This window comes from Eumetopias jubatus, unplaced genomic scaffold (genome assembly GCF_037043125.1).
Source record: "Eumetopias jubatus isolate StellerSeaLion01/CBP00866 unplaced genomic scaffold, mEumJub1_p1.0 scaffold_15, whole genome shotgun sequence".
Taxonomy (NCBI): Eukaryota; Metazoa; Chordata; class Mammalia; order Carnivora; family Otariidae; genus Eumetopias; species Eumetopias jubatus.
The window spans coordinates 69,404,555-69,429,945 of NW_028274821.1; the positions used below are offsets into that span (position 1 = coordinate 69,404,555).

General features: G+C 44.4%; 1 protein-coding gene across 3 annotated transcripts in view; it reads left to right on the forward strand.

Moving 5' to 3' along the window:
* ZNF462 (zinc finger protein 462) overlaps positions 1-25,391 on the forward strand; it is a 77,114-nt gene that overhangs the window by 15,366 nt on the left and 36,357 nt on the right. For all 3 annotated transcript variants that reach the window (XM_028108773.2, XM_088018867.1, XM_088018868.1), the window contains exon 6: positions 1,214-1,405. In XM_028108773.2, coding sequence (XP_027964574.1) covers positions 1,214-1,405 — 192 coding nt within the window. The remainder of the gene's footprint in view (positions 1-1,213; positions 1,406-25,391) is intronic.

Here is a 25,391-nt window from a genome sequence, read left to right on the forward strand (position 1 = left end):
TGGCTGGAAACCCTGTGTGTTAAAGGATATTTTCTTTTTAAAGATTTTATTTATTTATTTGACAGAGAGACAGCGAGAGAGGGAACACAAGCAGGGGGAATGGGAGAGGGAGAAGCAGGCTTCCCGCCGAGCAGGGAGCCCCATGCGGGGCTTGATCCCAGGACCCCGGGATCATGACCTGAGCCGAAGGCAGACGCTTAACGACTGAGCCACCCAGGCGCCCAAAGGATATTTTCTTAATATCAACTCTGAGCAGTACAGATATTGAGCTGCAAGCATGAGCATTCAAAGCCTAATGTTAGAAAAAGCAAAGCAAAATTGCTTTCTGAGTCGATCAAACCAGTGTTTGTCCAACAACATAAGCATGCCCATTTCACAGCCTGGCCTTTTAAAATGCACTTAATTTAAAAGCTGACTTCGGGTGAAGGTGAACCGTAGTCTCATTTGGTTACTGTTTCTGTGGTATAAAAATAATTAAAATAAAAGTGCCTACTTTTACTGAAATGTCCTGTTTATCAAAGAATATTGGAGATACACACATGTGCTTATACATATACAACTCTCTCTTAGTTAAAAAAAATGATTTATTTTTACCCATTTCTGCACTATTGATTAGGTAGGGACATGGAGTTTTATGCTGAGGTTTGTGAACTGGTCAAAAACAACAAACAAACCAGGATGTGTGGAACCGAGGAGGTATATAGTCAGCAAAGAAGTGAAGAATGAAAATAGCACCGCAGAGTTTGCACTTAGTTACCCTGGGCTTGGGAAGCCACTGATAGGCCCTTGGAATAAGAATTAAGTATCTTATATTCTGCAGATGATAAAAAGCGTCCTTGAATGAAAGCTGACATGGTCATTTCTAGTGGAGAGAGAGAGAGAATGAGAGACTGGGAAACCTTTCAGAAGGAGGGATCGTAGACATTTGGTTTCCCTCCCTGTTGGGGAGTCAATCCATTGGCTCGTCCCTGTAAGTAGAGCATGAAATGAAAAGGGACCAGGTCACTGGATTACGGAGCTCATCGAAGAGTTTCAATCCCAGAGGAGCACTGTGGTTGTGGGAAGGGGCGGGTAGTTGGTCTGTGAGGATTCTTAGACCATGAAGCTTCAGAGACACTTCCCTCGCTTGAATTAACTATGCCGTTCTGTTTTCTACCCCACCTTATACCCTTCCCTGTTTCCTTTTCTACCCCTTACCGCCATCTTTTTCCAGGTGAACATGCCTACAAGTGTTCTTGGTGCTCCTTTTCCACCATGACAATCAGCCAGTTGAAGGAACACTCCCTCAAGGTCCACGGAAAAGCCCTGACCCTCCCCAGGCCACGGATTGTCAGTCTGCTCTCCTCACACGCTCACCACTCCTCCCAGAAAGCTACCCCAGCCGAAGAAGTGGAAGACTCTAATGGTAATAAGGGACTTCCGAGTGCTGCTAGCTAAGCACCCAGTGTGGGGGCGGGGGGAGGGGACGGGACACTGGGATTAATTGCCAGTCATTCTTTCTGGAGGAAAATCTAATACAAAACCATGACGGTTCAAGTGAAGGAAGAAATGTGGGAAGGTTGAAACAGTATAGAAATTGGAGTGGGAAGGTGAGGTGCCCTTGGTGAGTGCCTGGTGCCGTGGCCAAAACGTCAGTCTGGACTCGTGTGAGCATTGCTTGTGGAAAGAGCACTCCGTGTGCATGGACTAGTGTTGGAGTCTTTTGTGTGGTTGTGAGCAAGAAAGTGGATGTGATACCAGGCAGATTTATTTCTTTGTTTACTTAATTACTTATTTATAGCCTGTGTTGTTCTAAAAAACAAAACAAAACAAAAAACCGGAAAAACAAAAAGACCTGTGCCGTGAAGAGTTTGGGGGGCCACCCTAGGCTCCACAGAATTCACAGGAGGAGAGGGAAGGGGGGGATGGGTGCAGGAATTCTGTCTGATTCTGTCGCAATTTAGGGGTCGTGTCGTGATTTCTGATAGCCAAAGGTTGTTGAGGAAGCGGCAGCTGGGAAGAGGGTTTAACTGCCAAGGTTTGGAGCTTCAGAAATACAGAAAGCCATGGAGGGGTCTCCTCGCTGACAGTGTACCCAAAGCTGTGGGGTTGGGGGGAGGTTGCAGGTGTGACTCAGTGAGCCAGAGGACAGCTTGTTGTTTTGACCAGACCAAGAAGCAGAAGTGTTTTGACTGCTCAGCTCACCTCAGGGGGTATTGCAGAATCACGTGCTCAGGACAGGAGGAAGTGTGCGGATTCTCGGGAACCGCCCTTCCCTGCCCCTCCAGTAACCAGACATCTCCTACCAGCTCGAGTTCTTCTTCCCAGCCAGGGAGCGCACTGTTCCCAAGGTCTACTGTTCTGTTCTCGGGAGCACCTTAGTGGACTGGAAGGAAAGTTCGTGGGCTCTTGGCAACAGATGATTGGCTTTTAGTCTGACTTCTCTCAGTGCCAGTTGTATTTTCCTGGGCAGTCGTGGCTTCCACACTCACGTAGAGTTGGATAACGATCCTATCTCCCTGACTATCTTGAGAGAGTAAGGAGAAAAGGCGCACATGTTAAATGCCCAGCATAACATCTGACACATGGTGTGTATTGAATGAATGGTCGTTTTATTGCTGTGATTCTCATCCTTTGCAGTTTTGGCCTTGGGGGCCATTGATAACAAGTGTGAATTTGGGGTTATTTTTAATGCAAGGTTTAAAAAGAGAGCCTCTTCAGGTAACCTGAAGATCTGACAGCTCAGCATGTCAACATTATGAGATTATCCAGAGACTAAATGAGGAATCTTCCTTCATGAGGTCTGCAAAGAGACAGCTGTGGGAGGCGAAGAGAAGGCGAGTCCCCAGGCTAAAGCTGCCTTTACTGAGTTAGGGAACTTGGTGGCCTCGCCTTTCCCCCCACCAAATGCTATGGTAAACCCCCGGGCTCCTTACCGGTATTCCTGTCTTAAAGGACTTTGGCTTAACAAGGAAGGCTTGTTCTTTCGACTGTGGCTTGTAACGAAGTGAATCTCCTCAACTGTTGTGTAGGAGGAGGCTGGGTGCGTGTTGTTGTTTTCTCAAAAGACTTCAAGTCTTGGAGCTGGGGGGGCGGGCCGGGAGCCTATGCAGAAGAGATGCTGTTCCTTGGGAAAGATGGGTATAGTGCAACAAAGGGCAAAATGTCATTTGATGTGAACTGTAACATCTTAATTCACATGATTTTTAATTAATTGCTTTCTTTTGAAATGGGAGCTACATCTGCAGAGCCCTTTGGGTGAAACTGATGTATCCAACACCATTTCCAACAAGGGCTTTTCCTGGGACATTTCTCTCAATGTCATGCCTTTTTTTTTTTTTCCCTTTGCCCTCCTCCCTTGAAATGTGGGCCTCAGTCACAGGGCAGGGGACTCCTACCGACCACTCACTTGACCTGAGTCCATACTCTGCCAAGAGCTGTGCTCTGCACAGAAGAATCATAAATGAATACAGTATCCTCCGACAGCTTAAAACCAAATATTTAGAAGATGCTGTCACCATGGGTTTGAACCAACCATAACCCTAAGCCTGAGGTCTAACCTTTTCAGGGGTGATTTCAGAGTCTTGGAAGTGAGACGAGGGTTGGGACCTTGGGGTGGGTGGTCACGGAAAGACGATAGTAGGATGTTAACTCTGCCAAACACAGTCTGTCTTTAGTCAACCACAGGAAGATAATTTGCAATATATAAGTGTTTTCTTTTCCTTTCTGTAGAAAGAACACAGGAACTGCGAAAGCCCTGGGTGGCAACTATTTAGTGAAGCTCACATAGAAGTCCTTGGACTTGTGCTGTTTTTAATGTATATAAATAACCTTTATCAATGGGTCAGCAGTGATTGGTTTAATTTGATGGGAAAAAATAACTTGATTAGAAGGTGGGTGAACAGAAAGAAGGCCTCAAATGGGCTGTTCTCATGAATGAATAATCCCGTGGACAGAATCTTGGTTTATTCATTCAATAAATGTTGTCTCAAGTCCTTACCGTAGGTCTCGCTTCGTTTTGGATGCCCAAGAATGACTGAAGGGGTTGAAACTGGGAGGACTATTTGCTAGGGAGCTGAGTGGTGGATTCCTAGAAAAGACTAAGTCTGGGGGATGAAGAAACAGCTGTGGGGCTAGACAGTAGCCTGTAAATCATGCCTTGAATGGTGTTTGAAACATGCATGTGAAATCCAATTGCACATTTTAATAGGGAGAAGCTCTGGGGCTGTTGGCTCTCAGTTCGGGTTTCCCACACTGCAGATGCCAGGACACTGGGAACACAAGCACCAAAAATGTGTTGCAGGCCTGGGGGGAGTAGAGAAGCCATAAAACCAGGGAAATCACCAGTGTGCCCTTGGCTTTCCGATTCCCTAGCGAGGGATGGGAATAAAACTAGTTGATATGCTCACTGCTGGGTGCCGTGGTCAAATGCTTGCAGTCTTGAGAGCGAGCCAGTCTTCTCTGGCAGGAGGAAATGGGCTGAAAAAGAAGGTTCTTCCAAAGCTGCTCTCTCTCCCAACCCAGAGGGAAGCACTGCCGGGGGCGGGGCGGGGGAGCGGGGGGAGAAGAGCCAGGAAGGCAGAAATGAGAAGGTGGAGGGGCGATTTGCCCCCAGCTGCCCGGCCATGCACCTGTTCCGCTCTTGGGCTCTGGGCTGTCCATCTTGACAGGTCTCACCAACACGTGAATCCTTTCTAGATTCTCTGTGATCGGTTGTTGGACGGAAGAGCGACGGCTGCGTGCCGGTGGTTCTGTATGTAGGATAATGGGAAACAACACGTAATTGCTATTCTAAACAATGCATTAAGGGGAAATCATCAGGTTGTCAACAAAAGGAAGTGCTCTGCTGTGTTTGTGTTTACTGGGTTCGTTCTCCTGCCATAGAAAATGTAGGACTGCATTTTATCACGCTTTTTTCCCAGTCTCTGCTTTCAGGACAGAAAAATACATGGACACACACTTCTATAACATAACAAAGGAACTAGAATAGCCTGGTTTAGTTAGGAGATTTGGTGAGGTCTCAGAAGCTACATGATCCACGGGCGGGTGGCCATGTCATTGAAAATTGAGCTATATCCTTTCTACAAAGTCGGGCCAATGGTGACATTTCATTATTTTCCTCCCTTGAATGTCCCCCAAAGAACAGGTTATTTTCTTTCTTCTGTCTACCCAGTTATGCTGCATGGAATTGCCTGCTTTTAGGAAATAGCTACTGTGTTGTGTTTAAAGCAAAAATGAGACACTAAGACCAGGGACAAAATAAATAAGGTGAATGAGGATAACATAGTTCTACAGTCTGTGCCCTAATGGCAGCCTAGGGAGAACGCCGTGAACTTTTGGTCGTGATACCTTTCTCTCTTTACAGTATAGGTCTTGATACAGCCCACGCAATGGAGAAGTCTTTGCTGTTACGAATTAGAAAAACGTTGTAAGGAGCTTTGTGATTTTTTTTTTCTGTTAGAATTTTTCAGTTGGTTTTTCTGTTCTAAACTTGAGAATAATGCTTGATAAGCACTATTTTTATCCAGATGCCTCTCACTAAAGAACTATTGGCACTTCTTGTCATAGCCAAGTCCTGTGCATTGCGGGCGGAGTTTACCATTGGGTCACGCTCTCCCCATTCCAGAGTGGCCTTGCTAGCAAATACTGATGTGTGCTACCATCTCTGTGCTTGCTACCCCCCCGAACCTCCCAGCATCTAACTTCTGCTTTTCCACTCCCATGCCTTTGAATAGGCTCTCCTGGGAGCTTGGAAGGATTTCCTCCCTGTCTGCTTCTGTCTGTGAACCTCTGACTTTCACTTTCTGTGAAGACTGACTTTTACTGGCCCAACCCTCTACTCTGGTAACTCTTCTATTCATGATCTTCTCAGGGCTCTCTTTGTACTTGCCGAAATGCTGCTGGTTCTGTCCCCTAATTTTCTGATGGGAGCAGTTAGGTGTAGGTACATATTAAATACTAACTTCTTTTGAATGACCAGTGATTTCTTGGAGACATCACAATTTTCAATCCAGTTAATTGTGTTGAGTCTCTTATGTCTAACTAACTCCACAGAACCAAATTAAGAGGGCACATTTCTTTCATTTCCATTTAAGACTAAAGTTCAAAAGGCAAACATTCTAAAGATGAAACCTCAGGGACTGCTGTAACAGAAATTTTCTGATACGTTTTGCAAGAAGAAGAGATCTACCTTGATGAAGTGTCTTAAACATTATCATTGTTCCCCGCATAACAAGACCTTCTGTAGAGATGGGAAACCGAAGGTTGAAACAGAGCATAAGCCTTTCCACCCCTCAGAAGGAGACTGAGTGTGGTAGAGCTGGAGAGGTGTCGCATTACTGAAGTGGTCACTTGTTTGCAGAGCCAAGTGTACACGATCATTGACCCCGGAGTGGGCTAGCTTGTTCTCCATCTCTCTATGGTATTCGGTTGCCGAGTATTCGGTGAAATACAAATTCAAAGAAGCTCTAGAATGAAATGGACCAACAAAACTCATGGATTAATAACGTTGTCTATTCTACCACAAAATTTGACCCACCAGGATTTTAACATAATATATTCATTAGAAGAGATTCTTTTTATGAGACTTATACCAGTCCATTTCTACACAAATCAGGGATCGGCCAACTTTTTCTGGAAAGGGCCAGATAGAAAATAATTTCCAGCTTTGTGACCCATACCATCTCTGTTACAGCTACTCAGTTGTGCCATTGTAATGTGAAAGCAGCCATAAACACTATGGAAATAAATGGACATGGAGGTGTTCCAATAAAACTTTATATACAAAAACAGAGAAGGCCAGATTTGGCTCATGGGCAGTGTGTCACTGACCTCTGCCCTAGATAATTGGGGGTGGAGGGCGGGGATTACAGCCATACCCATGAAATTAATCCTGTCTTTAACAAATGTCATTATCAACCTTTATATTTAACACGGAATACTCCTAGATGCCACTTGCAATGTAACTTGACCTAAATATATTCTTTATTTCATATATGAAATGTAGGGCATTAGATAGAATTTTTAAAATATTAGCACGTACATTACATTTAAGCTTAAGAGAAAATCTTCTCTAAGAATTATGTTGAGTCTAGCGCCAAACGATCAACTCATTTAACCTTGACTGCGACAATACTTGAGACTTAAAAATTAAGATCTGAGATGCCTCCTTTTCAAAGAGAAGCTTTTCAGATTTCTAAATAGGTCAGACATAAAATTCAACCTTTAAGAGGATCCAATTAGTTGCTAGGGCATCAGACCTTCCACACAGGTTCCAATTGCAATCAGATTTCTCTTGAGGTGAAGGAAAGAAGAGGTGGTTTCTTTAAAAATGACAATAATGAAGTGGAGATTCTAGAGTGAATAATTGCGAAGTACAAAGACTTACATCGTTTCTAGCACATGGGATACAAGGCGTCATTTTAATGGCTTGACCGTAATTTTTCATAGGTTCTGCTGGTCACAGAAATTATCTGACCAGAGAATACTAACCTTCCCTTTTTGACCTCAGAACTTCTACATGAAAATGTGATCTAGAGTTTATTTTAATGCTTATTATGAAGAACGGCATTTCCACCAGGAAGATTTAGAGGTTTGTGGTGCCAGCGATGCCGTGGTACAGTGATTCTGGATCTTCCATCATATGCCCAGCGGTCTTCAGACATTAAGCTCTTAGGACTTGGCATCCATGGCAAACACAAAACCCCCAGAATCACCACCACTCCAAAGTCACGTATCACATGATAGACCCTTCCCAAAGAACACACCTGCCTGAGATTTCTGTGACTTTTTGAATTAGCCACAGTTTCATGTGCCAAGGATTAAAAAACATTTCAAGTGTAAGCTTTCCGTGTCCTGGGAACTTAGTCAACTAACCCATCTCCCTCTTCTCATGCCAAGAAAAACATTTGTTCATCAGAAAAATAAGCATATACTGCCGAACTCACTCAGAGCTAGTTCCTAGCAACACTGGAGGTTTGCTTCCTAACTCCACGTCTGATTTTTGCATCTTTTGGTGGGTGGCTTAGATGTTACCTTAAGTCTCCTAGAACCTATGGTGTGGAAAGTAACTGAAAGAAAGAAAAAATCTATTTTATTCTTTGGCAGGAAATATTTTCTGTTATTGGTCAAATCATCTAAAACAACTCCTCTCAGTTCTTTTTGGAAATAAAGAATTTTCCTGGTCTTCTCATTGCCCTCATCAAATTTTGTTTCTCTGGAACTGGAGCTAGATATTTTAGCCCAGTTATATTTGATATAAAATCCTCTTCTTGAGACACATGATTCTATAGGTCCTCTCCTCGCTTTCAAATATCATTCTGCTCTAGAGGATTTTATGCAAGCAGAAGGAAGAGTATCGTGTCTTGGGGGGACCGGCTTGAGTGAGCCATGATTCAGAGATAGAGATCCTGGGACAGTCTTATTGGATCCAGCAGAGGGTATGTCCTAAGCAAGTATGAAAAAGATTTTTTTTTTCAGGTGCAGAGATAGGAAGAAGATGCTAGAAATAATATTTTGCAAACCACTATTATTTATTTTTAGAAATAAATTATATGAGTTTTGATGATACATACCAGGAAAGCATGTCCAAATAATACACACCTTTCCCTGTTAACTCATTCATCATCCTAAATAAGATCCTATGGAAAAATCTCGGTTGTGGTGGTTAAATAAAAAATGGACACGAGAGGTTCAAGTAATAGGGTCTGCTTGCTTTTTGCTGGATTCACTCCATTGCAGTCTGTGCCCAGGACAGGATGAGTTCCTGCCACAGGGGCTCTTCACTTTGCAAGCAGTTTTAGAGCCATCAGCTCGACCCAAAGGAGGTGTTTGGCTGCGAGTACAGAGCCCAGCTAAGGTTTTATTTACCAGTACACTACTCTTCGAGAAGTCATTCCAGGGCTAGGTTCTTCAGCTTCCTCAGGGACACAGAATATTCTTAGATGACTCATGCAAGCCACCCTCCTTATGTCATCTTTTATTTTAATGCACTGTGAGCCCTCCACCAAAGCGGCAGTGATAGCCAGTCGACCAACAGGGCCTTCTAAAGAACCCTTAATCTAGTCCTTGGCTTTTTAGCCTTGCTAGCTATTTTTTTCCTCCTTGACCAGTTTGAAAGTCATCCATTCTAGTTTTGCTATAAAGGGTTCTACCTGTCTCTTTTTTAATTCCTAAGCGATAAAGTTCATCATTATTTTTATTTTTTAAATCCTGCTGATTGCCTTAAATTTGTCATCTCGTTTAATATGTCTATGAATCAGTAGTACAAATTATTAGTTTCATTTTATAGAGCAGGAGACTAATACCCCGAGGAGTGACCTGATGCATCTAAGAGTCACAAAACGTGTGTGTGTGTGTGTGTGTGTGTGTGTGTGTGTGTGTGTGTGTGTGTGTGTGTGTGTGGTGGAGCTTGTCTGAGTCCGAAGCTTGTGCCCTTAACCTTTGTGTCATCTGATGGCATTCTTGTAGCAGAATGCACATCCATACATGATCCCGAGTGGCTAAGGGACAATCCTCCTCTTCCATGTTTGGGGGTCCTGGAGTCTTCCAAAGGAAACTAAAGTCAAGTTTTTATTATTGATTGATATTTGGACCTTAGGTTAATAGATATATAGGTAGTGTGACGTTAGAACAGACTAGAGTGAAGTGAGAAATTGTGCATTTGGTTTTTAATAGTTACAGTCATGGAGAGGAGAAGAAATTGAAGAGTCCTGGAAGGCTTCTTGGTGGAGGTGGGGCTCAGGCTGGGCCTTTTAAGGACGACTGAGTTTTGCACAGGTGGAAGCCCGTTCAGAGCAGAAGGAGTATCAGAAGTGAGCAAATATACAGAAGGGGGAATCCTGGGACACACAGAGACGAACCTGGCCAGCGCGGAGGGTGTATGTTAGTGAGAGGACAGTTGGTGAGGTGAGCAGAGGTAGAACCAGACCACAGTTGTACTTAGTTACCAGGAAGAGGTCTTTAGATTTTAGAAATGCAGGTTGAACAGGGAAGACCAGCAGCAAGGTCTCTATCTCTTTTGGAAGGGGGAGGGTACTTTTGAACTATAGGTGTGGTAAGCTAGCATCTATAGTCTTTGAGAATGAACGTGCGTTAAGAACAGTCATGAGAAGTAGTTACCCCCTTTTAAGATGCCCACAGATGTTATTCTTTTTGACTACAAAAGTAATACCTACTCATAATTAAAGAACAGCTTTATGGCAGTACGTAACCTAAAATGTAAGAGTCACCCTTAATGCCAGGCTTTTTGTTTCAGTACCTGAAATAATCTCTATTAACAATCTGCTCTAGAGTCATCTAGTTGTTTGTTCTATGCATATACAAGCATAGGTTCTGTTGTAATACAACTGGGACCATAGTATACGGACATTTTTTTCATGTTTTTGCTCTCACTTGATAGGTTCTATCACTACTTGACTCACACTATATTTTAAAATATGAGGATCTAGGGGCGCCTGGGTGGCTCAGTCATTAAACGTCTGCCTTCGGCTCAGGTCATGATCCCAGGGTCCTGGCATCAGGCCCCAGGTCGGGCTCCCTACTCGGCGGGAAGCCTGTTCTCCCTCTCCCACTCCCCCCTGCTTGTGTTCCCTCTCTTGCTGTCTCTCTCTATCAAATAAATAAATAAAATCTTTTAAAAATAAATAAATAAAATAAAATAGGATCTAGATCTAAAAAAAAAAGAAAAAACCCAAAAACAAAACCGATTCCCCTTCATATAATAAATATCGGTGTTTAAAGGCTTCAGTTACTTGTGTGAGAGAGAGATACATGTTTAGGATGCGATTCTCAAGATTTAGATAAGCCTTTGAAGTTTTGCCAATCAAAAATCCATTAATTGTGTTAATTTTAAGACTCACTCATTGCCTAAAAAATTTCTTAAGTTTTTTTCCTGCTGCTTGAGGCTTAATACATTTGAAATATTGGCAAATTGTCCATAAGTTAAATGACAAAATCAAGATTACAGACTGTCTAGACTGTTCTGAGTATGAGCTATAATGAGATTTTGCTAGGTGATAAATATAAAATATGCTGGGTAGCTTCTGACCCTCATATTCTCTTCCAGTACTAGACTTGCCAAATATTCTTATAATTGTTGCTTATCATATCTGTCTCCCCAGCTAAACTGTGTGCTCTCTGAGGTCAAGGACTCTTTCATATCCCTAGCGCTTGGCAAGCCATTCAATAAATATTTGTTGATTTGAATTAGGGCAGCAAAATGAACCACACACAAGGAGAACTGACAGAACAGTTTATATGTGGAAAAGCCTGGGACTTTAAGTGACTTGTGAGCTCAGTTGTGCCACGTAATGTTTGGAAAAAGCCAGCGGAACTGGGCTGTGTGAATCCCGTGATGTGCCATCCTACCGTGTTGCACGTTTCCTTGGTCACACCTAGCTCCTCCAGTTAACTAACGTTGGCCTTCTCCCCAATGACAACACCATATCCCTTTCAACTCTCTATAACCAAAGTGACTCATCTCTTTCCTCCAAGTGGCCAAGAAGAGGGAGCACACACCTTACTCGCTGCCACCTCTTGAGAATATTTCTGCTTCCTTCATTTAATGGTCCTTCTCAAATACCTGCTCTTTGCTCATTTCCTCCTTGTGATGTTCTGGAATGTTCTTTCACTTTTCTCAGTGAACTCAGTGCTGGGTTCACAGCTTTCCTATTTATTCCAATTGTGACCATTGTGCTCTGGAATTCCAGTATACTAGACTCAGTGATAATGACCCAACAAATAGGTGGTCTCTTCAGGTCGAGAGACTTAACCTCCTTCCTGACTGTGCTCCAACCACCAGTCCCCTGTGCTTGAATTCACCCTAACCTGCCTCACCTCCAGCATCTCAAGCTCTGAATTCTCTATGACCAGGGCACCTGGGTGGCTCGGTTGGTTAAGCATCTGCCTTTGGCTCAGGTCATGAACCCAGGGTCCTGGGATCGAGCCCCGTGTCAGGCTCCTTTCTCAGTGGGGAGCCTGCTTCTCCCTCTTCCCCTGCTTGTGCTCTCTCGCTCAGATAAATAAATAAAATCTTTGGGAAAAAAAAAATTGATTCTCTATGACCTCTCTACCCAACCCAGGCCCTGGGTTCCCCATTTCAGAGGGACTTTCCCCAGCAGCCTGTGTCTCTAACTTGCCAGACCCCAACCCTAAAGAACCCTCACTCCACGTCCTCTGATTTTAGCCAGTCTTTCTGGCTCCAATCCCAAGCGGTTTCCAATCTGTTTTTGAGATTATCTTTGTTAACCACAAATCTGATTTACTTTTAAGAATAAAGTTGAGCTTATTCAGATTTCTCCCTTTATAATGCCAATTTCCCTGCAAGTATACCACGTTTTTCTCCTGAGTGAAAGAGCCTGGAATGGAGTCACAAGCACTGTGCTGGAGGTTGCTAGTAGCTGCGGCCTGCCTAGCCTGCCCCAAAGCTAATAGTGGATAGATGGCGGGCGCAGCTATGTAGTTAATAGCTGTGGCAATCACAAACGATTGTGCTTGTGCATTGTGATTTTACTGTTAACTCTGTTTTACAGTTATTTTAAAATTTTGCCCATGGGTAAGTTTTTAATTAGGAATACAGAGAGGGGAAGATGAGGAAATCCACTTCGACCTTGCATGCAAGCAAGAATAATGCCACCAACATGTCCATTAGAAGAGCGAGACCACAACTGTGATAACTAAATCAAAGGCAGTGAGTTGTAAGTAAAATTCCCAACTAACACGTTGAAAGTGATAAGTCCTGTATATTGTTTTGTCAATAATAAGGTCATTTTTCCTAACACTGCTATAGGATACTTCTGCATCTTGCTTATGTTACCTATGTAGTGAAAGACTGCAAGAAAACATCACTCTTTAAAAATTTTAATTCTATGTGAAAGATAGGTTTATTTTTTTTCTCTTTATTATTTTTTCAATGGCTTTATTTTTGTGTGCCTCTCTTCCCCTGTAGCTTAACAAAAAGGTTTATAATCCTTTTCACTATATTTCTCTCCCTCTTCTAATTTTCTGGGATATTATCTAAATCAAGTTATGCCTTGGGAAGAATGTTGAGAACATAGATGTTTACCTCTCATGTGTTGCCAGAGCAGCAAAGAGTTTGAGAACTATAGGATGGAGGGCTGGTGGTTCCAGGCAAGTCAAGGACAGGCTTGAGATTTGATTTATTTATGTATTTATTTGTTGGCCATTTTCTAAACTGAGAGAAAGCAAAAAAAAAAAAAAGTATGAGAAAGAAGTTTTGTAAACTAATATACTGAGCAAATTGGTGGTTTGCATACTAATCATCATAATCCCAATAAAAGGAGGTGACTCTACTTGAGCTGGCCACATCAAGTTGAGAAGTGCCCAGGGCCACGGGACCGGACCCTCCTTGCAGACCAGGGCAGTGGCTCTGGGCTTCCGGTGTCCGGAAAGGATGTGAGGGTTACTGATACCAACAGGTCAGCGACATCCGGTGACACATTGAGCCTGTCCCAGGCCTGCCCGGACATTCTGGCGGTCTTGGCTCCCCTCAGGCACTCACCCTCAGGGGAAGCATCCAAATGTCCCAGGGAACCTCTTGCCCAGCTTGTAACTGTTTATTTTCAGTGGAATTTTGGAGGCGTGCTATGATGGTACTGGCATCGAGTGTCGACTCTTCTGTGTATCACGGGGTTCATTTTAACTGAGCAAAGCAACTGGAGCTTGTGAAAATTAGGGGCAAATGATCTTTCGGGAACCTAGTTCTCTGTGGAGATCCTCTTTAACAGTCTGCATGGGAATGTTGGGCCCCTGAGTTTGAGGTCCAGCTTGAGAGCTGCTATAGGCCCGTATCCAGGAATCCATCCACACAGTAGCCCATGAGACACCCACCTGTGCAGCCTTTGGCGGAGGTCCTGTCCACCCTCCTCTTTCCTGAGTGTGCTACGATAAACCATGTACCTTCTCCACGCCTCCATTTCTCATATGTAAAATAATGATGATGCCTCCTTTGTGGGGTTATTTCAAGGATCAAGTGAGATAACATATGGAAATGCTTTCATATTCTAAGTTACTGTGGGAATATTAGATAGAAGCAAATTTCTTGTCAATTTATAATCAGTTGTCCTCATCCAGAGATGGATGAGGATTTTTTTTAATAAGACAGGAAAAAATTTTTCATGTTTTGCCTTAGAAGCCGAATGAAATCTCTTTACATCATGAGCTGATTCTTGGGAGTCTAAAATAATTGAGTGTTTGGAGCGTGGTGTTTAATCTGGAGCCCTGCTGATCTAAATTTATTTGAACTTTGGGGCTTAATTGAAACCATCCACACAAGAAAGTCCTTAGCAAGGGATGCCTTAATGGGCTGGTGAAATGCACTGGTAAGTCCCCGAGTCAGACATCATCAGTATTGTTATTATTGGCCCTAATCAATACATATCTTTAATTAATGATAACTATTATTTACTGAATGTCTATTGAGTGACTACAAACGTCATCTCATTTCATTTCGTCCACACAGCAATCCCATGAGACAGGAACTTCCATAACTAGCTTCCTCCTGTTTGCAGAAGGAGGAAAAAGGCTTAAGAACGGTCACGGTCACTTCCTGGCAGATTTGGGATTAGGCTGCTTGTCCACCTGACTCCAAAGCCCTGCCCTGTCCCTGATGTCACACCACTCCCCTAAACCTCAGTTCTTAGATGTATTATTCTTCCCATGGGAAGTCTGAAAAAGGGGAGCTCTCGGAGCCCCAGGAAAGGACTCTGTGTTTGGAATAGTAAAACCATTCTGGGATACGACCTGCCGCCATTTGGTTCTGCAATCCCCGTCTTAGCCTCCAGATCTCTTGAGAGAACCAATATGCCCAACTTACACCCCCTCGCCCCTTACTCTTTTCTTCAATGGCTGGAATCCACCCTCTGCCTTCAGCTTTTCACTGAAACCGCTCTCATGAACGGACCTCCTATCGGCTAAGTCCAGTGGGAAAGAGTTGGTCCTTCCTTGTTCGCACCTGTCACCTCCTCGCTCTCCCTGTCCGGCGTCCCGGGCACCGTAATGAAATGACTTGTACAATGGTTGACGACGACTCCAGACAGACAAGTCCGTGGCCTCCACCCCTGCCTCGCCCTTCTTTTTTTGGCCGTGGCATTTAAAACTGCTGACCTTCCTCCCAGGGGAGTTCTCCCGTCGTTTGGGACCCGCTGTCTCCTTCAGGCTCTCCTCCGGCCTCGCGGGTAGTACCTTGTCTTGACTCTCTTTGCGCTGCTTTTCCTCCAGCTGCCAACACACGGACCTTGGGCCGGTGCTCGGAGCTCCCCCTTCACAAACACAGGGGGTCAACTCACTATTTAAATGACGCTGCCGAAATCTCAGCCTCCAGCCCTGACCTGTCAGGTTCAGCTCCAGACCTTCTTTTCTGTCTGCTTCTCCCCTTCTCTCCCTGGGGGTCTCAGGCCACCTTCACCTCAGAGGTCCCGAGAGGGAACTCCTCACCTTCTCGCCTATCCGCCAGCGCTCATGGTAGCCAACTGGACTCGTCTGCGTCTTCGGGTCTTGGCCCACAGTCCATCAGCTGCTTGGCTGCCAACAGAGTCCTGTTGTCGCCTGTCCCCTGATGTCCTCTCACCTCCCCCTTCTTCCCCTCCTTCCCACACCCTCCGTTACCCGGGAGCCATCCCCGTACCCCCTCCACCTGCCAACTCCTCCCTTCGTCCCCTCCATGCATGGTTGAGTCGCATTATTCTCCTACTCCGAAATCTAACTGCCCTGCATGGCCCGTCTGAAAAAAATTCTTACCTCAACATTCTCCGTGCCCCTCCCCAGCCGCCCCTCCTGGCTTCCGTTCCCACATGTCCACACCCTACTTGTCCTTCAGAGCCATGTGCAAATTCCTTCACTTTCATGATCCTTCTCATGACGTCCCTGATGTGTCAGCTCTCCCTTTTCTGAAATCCTCTGGCGCTGTGGCCTGCCTCTCTTGGGGACATGTGTGGTCCACCCTGCCAACTCTGTAATATTGCCAGAAAAGGAGCTCATTAGAGACAGGGTTTTTGTTCTGCTCATCTTTATTTTCTAAACATCTGGCATAGGGTGACTTTCTTTCAAGAGTAGATGTCCTATAAATGCAAAATGAAAAGTTGTGCCCTATAATAGCTATTAAATAGTTGAAAGCAGCAAACCTAGATTTAAATTTTTTTCTCACCGCAGAGCCCCATTGTCTTCCAGCCATTCTGTTAACAACAGATTGAAATGTCCTCGGGCATTTGCTCTTTTCACTGGGGGCTCACTCATTTGCTGTGTGCACCGTAGTAATCTCTCCTAACAACCCGAGAGCTCTTGAAATAAGAGATCTGATGATCTTTGTATCCATCAAAGACCCAACATATAGTAGTTCTATTTGTTATGAATAAACAAACCATTTCTATAAAGCTAACAGATCCAGAAGAATATTGGATCACTTTACAAAATAATATTTTGACCATTGAGCTGAGTCTAAATGAATGCAAGAAAATATTGTGTCCTTGGCTTGACACATGGCTATTAAAAGTAAGGGGTAAAATACAGATCTAGGAACATTTTGGATGTTGAGGAGGCCCTGTGTTGGGAACACAGACCACAGGATTCTGGCGGACACCAACACGTTTCTCGTCTTTGCCAGCACGTGGACGTACCACTCGTTGTCCTGTGCTTCCTTCTTAGTTTTCTGCACATGAAGGGCCAGTAGGGAGCAGAAAAGGTAGCCTGTTGAGTTTCTGTCTTCCCTTCCCATAGGTAGGGCCATAATATATTCCAGATGTCAGTGTAGAAACAGTAGGAACTGAATTTCAGATGAACGCTTGTGACCTGCTAGTAAAATCCAGAGCAGAAAAGGTACTACCTAGGTGTTTTCTACTTGACAAAACAAAGTCTATGGAATCACAGGCTGCTGCTGCTCTCCCCTTGGCACATAATGTGCCGCCGGTTGGTTTTTCTCACAGTGAGAATGCATTTATCCCAAGCCGCCTTCCCCATCCGAGGTCATTGGTCAAGGGCCGTAGGTGAAATTTAGAGACACAGGAAAGGTAAAAATGTGAAGCCTCTGTCTCACCTGGTTCCAGCTTAAAGCCCTCCAGGGGCCGTCTCCTTTGCAGTCAGAAGAAATTCCAAGCTCAGCATGAAAGTTGTTTTCTGGGCCCCGCATTTCCCTCTGAGGTCATTGCTCACCCCTCGCCTGGCTACGGACCAGCCGTGTGCCCTGCCTTCACGGACGCCTGCTATCTCACACCGCAGGCTCTGCTCTTCCTTCTTCCCAGAACGCCCTTCTCCACCTATTTTCGCCCTTCCTCCTCTGCCTGTTTTCAACCTTCCTCCTCATTATTCCATTTACTTGGCTAATTCCGGCTCATCCTTGAAAACTTGAGTCTTGTTTCCTCCAGAAAGCTTCCTGTCTGGCTGAGAGGCCTCCTTTGTGCTCCTTCCAGATCTTTGAGCTCTCTTTCAGTGACCCAGCACCGGTCCTACTCTGCTCTGTCTTTCCATCTCCCACAAGACCGTTGGCTTCTTGAAGGCCAAGGCCATCATTTTATGTTTGGGTCCCCCAGAGTACAGCAGATGCCCTTGCATGCTATGGGCACTCAAACAAGTGATTTGAGGGACTGAATCTAGAGGTGTCGGTGTTCATGGTGCCACACACTGGCCATGGCACCCGAAAGGCCGAGAGGTATAGATGCGTGATGGCAGGGCTGCTTCCTGGCACGAGCCCTTAGGTTTCTCATACTGAGTACTGGCCAAACACCCCAGGCTCCGCCAAGCCACAGCTTCCCAAGCAAGCTTAGATGCCCTCATCAGTCATGAAAGTAAATCAAAAATCCGTGCAAGCTGAGAAATTTGAGACAAAATCCCTGACAGCTAGTAGGGAAAACCAGATAATTGAGCAGTACACATCTACGATAGATCAGGTGGCAAGAAGCGCTGTCCGGAGGGGAACAAGGGAAAGGGGAGGGAAGGATGGGGGCTGCAGCGTCAGGTGGGGTGGTTTGGGAGATGATCAGTGATCATGAGGATGATTGCCATGCCTCTAAATCGGATACCCAAGGACCTTGCTCAAAGCTGGAGGTGAGCTTGAAAAAAAAAAAAAATTGAATGGAAGTCAACCCCCGGAAGGCTGGCCAAAAAAGTGTCCAAAGTTTGGAAATGAAATTCGCTCTGACAACTCTTTTTGCAGCAAGTTGATTTGTGACCATGCTGTGTGCCTTGTGATCTGACAAAATGGGGCGAATCATGGAGTCTGTGGTGTTATTCAGGTCAGGCCCTGCCTTAGAGCCGAATCCAAGCCCCACGATCACGCCCCTCCCAGCTGCAGCCGTCTCCGAGACCTTCCAAATAAGCTGGTGGGTTGTTGCCAGAAGTACCAGTGCAGTTGGTTCTGCCCAGAAATAGTCAGTCCAAAGCTAGCTGCCGAGCTCCTACCACGTACCTGGAGCTGGGATGAATGTTCGTTACATCTGTTTAGAGCAGTGGAAGTCCGGTTAAGGAGCCCAAATTCGTGCATGGATAGAAAACACTCCATAAACGCTAGAAGGCAATTTATAATTCAGTGCAAAATTATGTGACGTCGACTTTAATTGCTGTGGAATGGAGACCCTTAAAGCCCTGCTTTGTGCACTAGGCGCCGCGCTTCCCACGCTGGCCTCCTCTGCTTCACACCATATGCACCACGATGTTTGCCAGTGTCATGCTCTCCCACTTAACCCATGAGGAAGCAGAGGTGTGCGTAACTACGTGTCTCCCCAGGGTTCCTAGGGGGCCTCGATGCACCTCTGGAAACTCTTTTCCAGTTGCTGCCTTGGTTTTCCCATTTCAAGGTCATGGTGAAGATCAGCAAGAGACCTCGTAAGAGGCCCTTGACACAGGTGCTAGCCCAAGAGCTGGTGGAGACAGTAGAAGGTGACCCTGGATCTCACCACCTGTCCCTCTGCCTTCTTGGAGGCTTCCACTCGACACCTGAGCCCAGCCCCACTAAGCAGGCAAGTTTAGAGCAGGCAGAAGACCTGTCTATCCGAAGGGAAGAACCTACTGCGTTAATGGTGATTAAAAAACATAGCTTAACCCAGAGCCAGGATTTTCTTCCACAGCATGGGAATAGGGAAAAAGAAAAGGAACAACGGTAAGAAACCCACCGGGTTTGTTGGTTAGGAGACTCCCACTGCTGGGCAACGGTTTTAGAAAAACTCTGTTCTTTGAAGTGTGGCTTCTTGTTCTATTCTTGATAAACCATCGCCTTTCTCACCTGATTTCCATATCATCACTTAGAGCTCTACACGTATCTAAATATATATGCTTATACTCAGATGTGTTCTTTTCTCCTGATTATCTAATCTTTGAAGAAATCACTACAATTGTTCCCTGCCCGGGCTGACTGCACTGTTCCTAGCAAGCCGTCCATTGTGACCAACTCCTTGAAGTCAGTAGGCATCTTGCCTCCAGTCAGGTCTTGAGGAGGAAGCTCTGTGGCCTTGCCCATGGCCCGCGAGCTCTCAGTGCCATCTGAAGTTGCTAGCAAGCTCTCTACGGTTGAGGCCAAGTCGCTGATAGAAAGAGGCTTTTGTACTCTCAAGTTTTGCGTTGGATTTTCAGTGTGGTAAAGACATCTGTATGATCTAAACAAGCAGCAGGAAACATTACTTCCTCATCACACAATTCAAGAGTCACAGGTGAATTTTGCATTTGGTATTGTAAGAGCTTCTCAATTAACAATGGCAGATGCCACCCAGAGTTTCCTCAAAAAAGAAAAAAAGAAAACATTAGAAAAAGGCTCCGTTACCACACATTCATTGTTTCCCGACAAATTTCCAGCCAGCTTCGAGGAGGCTTTTTAAGAATACATACTTTGAGTTACAAATAACGTCTAGTGCGGAAGGAATACCTACAATGTTTGCTAATGACTGTGGCAGAAAGAGAATGTGTTTTTGAAACTGGGGCACGCAGGAGCCCCAGGTTCTTTTCCTGTTTCTCGATGGACTGGCCAGGGAAGGGGAGGTCATCTCATCTCCACTTTGCTGAGCCGCCAGAAGTCTCTATGCAAAATGCCTCATCTGTATGCTACATACCTGGGATGAGAGTGCATTCCCGTTAGAGAAAAACTGGTAAAACAGTTTGTGCGGTGAAAATGTAGTGATAAATGTGTGCAAGGAATCCGTGACTACTTTCTCATGAATTGCAGAGGGCTCCGTTTTCATGGCTATAGAAGTTGACCGTAGAAGAGTCTCGATGCATTCAAATACATGGTGCCCCTTACACCCTTGCATTTTACAAACCTCTGTGCCTCTCACTGGGTACAAAAAAGGAGGAGAGAGTTGCATATAGAATCAACTGAAGTGCTCCCAGGTAGCCTGATATCAACTGTTTCAAAGTTTAGACTTCATAGCTGATTTAGGGTCAGAAGCAGAAATGATGCCTTTGGCTTCTTGGGATGGCCATGGATGATGAATTTCATGCCGTCCAAACTCTCAAATGTTCCAGAAGCCATTCTCCAGGTAATTAAAAAAGACTCAAGTTTGTTTCAGTAGAAGTGGGTCAGTGTTTCAATGGGAAGCCTCTATCAACCTTGGTGTCCCAATGAGAGAGTGCCATTTGGTTCATTGGATTTTCCTTTTAAATCCAGTTTTCCAGAGCACTTTTATCAGTTTGAATGCTCTTTGGATCCTAGTAACACGTTTATTGAGCACCTGCTTTGGGCCAGACCAGGAGCTCAGTTCTGGGGGGATATGAACTTTAAAGAAGTTATGGATGGATGGATATCTTATTTTCAAAGATATCCTAGCTCGGCAGAGGTAAAATAAATTAATCTCATGCCCTGTCTTGGGCACTAGTATTTTAACTAGGATTTTAATACTTGTATCTAGAAAGATCAAGGCAGATCTTTGTCGTGATGGCTGATTTGAACTGAGTTGGGTTTTGAAAGACGGTAGAATTGAGAAGGCTGAAAAGTAGAAGAAAGGCATTGCAAGATGAACAGTGGTGAAAGGAAACACAGCGAATGTTAGGAGCCCCTGTGTGGGTGTGGGGTTGGGTCGGTCTGAGAAGGTGCAGGAGGGCAGGAGCATGAACAGTGCAGAGCTTGGACCTTTTCCTGTCAGACACGGTGATGGTCATGTTTGCTTTTAGAAAAGAGAGGAATCTTAGCAGGAGAAGAAACTTGGAAACAGAATGCCTGTCAGGAACATTTTGCAGTGGAAGCTGATGCACGCAACCACAGGACCTGAACCAGAGCTGTGGCCATGGAATAGTGGATGGGTCACAGAGGAAGTGTCGTTCACGAGGTTGACCCAACAGCGCTTTCCACTCATTGACCACATAGAGCGAAAGAGAGAAAGGAATCAGGATTTGATCTAATTTTTTTGACTGGGTGGATGGTGATGCCGTTTGCAGAAAACCACAGCGAGACAAATGGTTTTGTCCCCCAAATAGAGGGCCTGGCGAACTGCAAGTCTTAGCAGATTTAGGTCAGACTTGCCTGGATCCCCTCAGAGGGAGAGAGAGAGAACATGAAGGTTCATGTAAAATCAGGCCATTGTGAGACCCTTTCAATGAACTTCAATAGGATGGGACACGAACTCTCAAAAAGAGAAGATGGCTTATTTATTTATTTATTTATTTATTTATTTATTGCTGTTTTTGTCATTTTGAGGACTAATTTTTTTGTTTTGTTTTGTTTTGTTTTCTCATCTATTCCCTGATCATATTTCAAGGTTTTGTTTTTACTCATCAGAATGACAGGAAGTTTTCAAAGTGTGTTTCCTTCAAGTTTGGCCTCAACCTTATTTTCAGGATTAGGCGTTTGTTTTTCCATTTGCCTCCTTGACAACCAAGCCCAGAATTCCTATATATAGTCATCCAGCGCCCATTGTCCCCCTGGCCATTGTAGCATAATCTTGTGCATCCAGGCCGGAGAGCTTCACTGATGATGGAAGATGAGGAGGTGCTGGAGTCCTTGGCCTGGAGATTTTCAAGGCATAGTCAAAAGAAGGAAATAAAATAGTGTGCCTGCCTCTAGAGATTTATGTTCTCCTTTAGACACTATCCAGAAGGAGTTGAAATGGCTCCTGTTCCATAGCTTAGTTTCTAGTACGATTTTCTTTTGCAATGGCCCATAGATGGAGAACATTTTTGAGACTCTTCAAAGGAAATGCTTGGAAAGTTGAATCAATGATTTGTAGTTGGTAGTATTCTTCTGGGTGCCAAGTTCTGCTCTGTGTTAATAGCATGAAGTAAACAATAGGTATCTTGAGAAACAGAGGGAGTTACGTTGAGTTTCAAAGGGATTTGGATAGAACCTAAGAAAAATTATTAAATAAGTAAACTTTTTGAGTCTGAGAATCATCTTGACAGCGTATTGTTTTTGTAACTTAAAATGGTAGGTGATGGATGGATGGATGGATGGATGGATGGATGGATAGACAGACAAGTAGGCAGGCCTGGATTTAAGAAAGTTTTCCACAAATTCAATCCAGCAACATTTTCGTAAGTACCTTTTTTCATAAGTACCTTTCTTTATGAAAGGACCGTGAGTCTCCACGGCTATAAAAGCATGTGAGGTACTATTCCTGCCAATCTAAAATGTAAGCTCCACAAGGATCCTTGTTTTTTTTGCACTGATATATCCCAAGTGCTTAGAGGTGCCTGGCACGTAGAGGCCTCTCAATAAATATTTTCTGAATTAATAGAAAATTGGGAGCAAGTATGTAGACTGATATAGTAGAAACCCTCTTATTTGATGTGATCAATACTCACCTTCTCAGTTATAGTCGAAAGTTTCTAAATGCAGGGAATCCTTTTTAAAATGTCTTAAGCGTTTTATTTTCACCTACAAAATAGATTCATTCACCAGTATTGGGATGTAGGGTCCAGTGTATGTATTGGAGTCCTTCGACTGAAGTTCCCCATTTCCTCTCTTGCATAAACCACAGGCACGTACGTTGTATCATGTGTTACTTGCAGATTCAGCTTCTTTTAAGTGGAGTGGTAATTTAGACATTTGTGGAACAGTCTTAGAGCAGAGTCCTTCTAGATTTTTATGTTCTCAATCTTTTATAGTTGGTCTTGCCAAAACATAATTTGACAGGAATTTTTTTTTAGCAACTTGACTTTATCAAGTCTTTCCAAAGCATTCAATGTAGCTTTCATAGAAATGACACTTTATGCCCATATTTCATCATTTTGGGTCATCTTAATGACATTGAACAAGCTCAGTGGCAAATATAACAAGTACAAAGAAGTCTGGGAGCAAATCCAGTGGATTGTTGTTAGCATCAGCTCAACTGTTGGAAGCAGAGATGGATGGGCCTGCTGGAGGGTGACCCCCAGCACCAGCCCAGACACTGCTGCCTTCGGTCTTCTTGGGTCAGGATGTTTTAAGCTCAGAGGCATCGATCTGGCCAAATGTGATGGTGGGGGTCGTTTAGGGGAATGTGTGAGTGTAATGTGAGGTATAATGAGATCAGGGTGAGAATCCCGATGTGTCTGTGCAGACAAAGCACCGAGGAGAGCGGCATCCTATCTGGATTGTTGGGAAAAGTCATCACAGTGTAGATGACATTTCAGCTGAGCTCTGAAGGATGGGGAGATATTTGCCAGGCAAAAAGAGGAGGAAGAGAGCTCCGTAGCCCTGGTCAAGGACTCCCAATGAAGAAATAGGCAGAATGTGCAACTGGGAATTGGGAACGAGCTAGAAGTGAGGCTGAACGCATGCTCTGGGGCCAGACTGAAGAGCTCTGTGTACTGTACTCAGGAATCAAGACCTTCACCTTTGGGCACCGCAGCATAATCCTATCATGACCATGTAAATGATCACATGTCTGTGATGCGCATGCCGCCTAGACTAGAACAGATCTCTGAGGAAGGAAGACCAGATAGGAGGCTGTTCGAGCTGCTCGTGGAGGATATGAGGGCCTGAATGAACAATGGGAAGGGAAAGCCCAGAGAGGGAAGTGGTTGGAGCTGAGCGTGACAGCGATCTCTAGGACGGGGTACTTGGCTCAAGCACTGCTGCCAAGGACAACTGGGAGGAAGAATCTCACAGCTGAAACTGGAACGAAGCAGCAAGCCATTCACTAACATTCGACATGTGGGCAAAGGAGCGAATGGGCAAAAGGAGAAGTGTGGGCAAAGAGGAGGTCGGTCTTCAGCGCCTCAGGTTTAAGGAGTCCGACATTTTAGCGAGCTCAATCATCTCAGAGCTCACTGGGTTTCTCATGGCGGCAGGATTCTCTCGTCCCCAGATACCTGGGTCACTAGCACAGACGTGAAAACACGTAGACTATTTTTGTCCTTTGCCCACGTTTATTAGCAGTTGTGTGATAGAAGTTGCATGCATTCCAGAAGTTTCCAGGTTATTGACTAAAGTAGATCTTTACGTGCTCTCTTGATATTGTTAGTGTGCCCTTCTCCAGTTTTCCATGATTTCTTGACAGGAAATAATGGGCTGTATTTACAGCATTTTGGGGGGTCCCACCCTTACCCCCCCATACTTTGGATATTTACAATCGTTGCAGTTAAATTATCCACAGGTAATATTCTATTTCTGGTTCCTTCTGCCACCAAACTTGAGTTGCTAAATCACCTGCTTTTCTAAAGAAAATTACAATGCAGGCATTATTTTGAACTTTTATGCTATTTTAGAAGATTTTAAATTCTCCCTAATGCAGTCCACCCAACTCTCTGGTATACATATTTTTCCGTCCACACTCGTCCTCCAATCTTCATTCCTTTTCCCTGTCGGAATTAAGTGACTTTTTCCTCATTGTGATAAGAATGGAGTTATTTCATTTCTATTTATGGCTTAAGGTGGAAGTGTGGTGAATTGAACGTTCCAGCATCTTCGTGTCTAGTGTTGACTTCATTAATGAACGCACTAAGACTAGTTATTATTGGGCACCCAAGTTTCTCTTGACACTCTCCTCCGTCTCTCTTCTTCCAACATTCCATCAGTCACCACGTACTGATTTTGCTTCTTCTCCACTAGCTCTTTGTGGATGCCTCTATCAGGACGTTTATTTCTTTGCATTTATCACAATCAGTTATTTACATATCCATCTGAGACGGTGAGCTGCTTGAGGGCAGGAACCAAATCCTATGCCCCAGAACTGACTCTCCTGTTGACTTAGATGCTCAGGAAGTACTTGCTGAACAAATGGATATAACTAAAGCATTTGCCCCCCTGGGCACCCCTAATTTGCTTCCCTAAGATCCTTTGTCTTTTATTTTCTCCTGGTACTTGGTTCACACCGACCAAAGAGCCTGCCTCCCCAAGTCTGCACAAAAATGTAGCTCAAATAGAATTAAGTGTGGTTGCTGGCACCAAGATCTTTCTGCTACTTTTGTACCTTCACTCACATCCTCTCTGTGGAGCTGTAGAAAATTGAGAATTGATCTTCCTGTACAGCTCCCTTTTTGGATCACTCAGTGCATAAGGG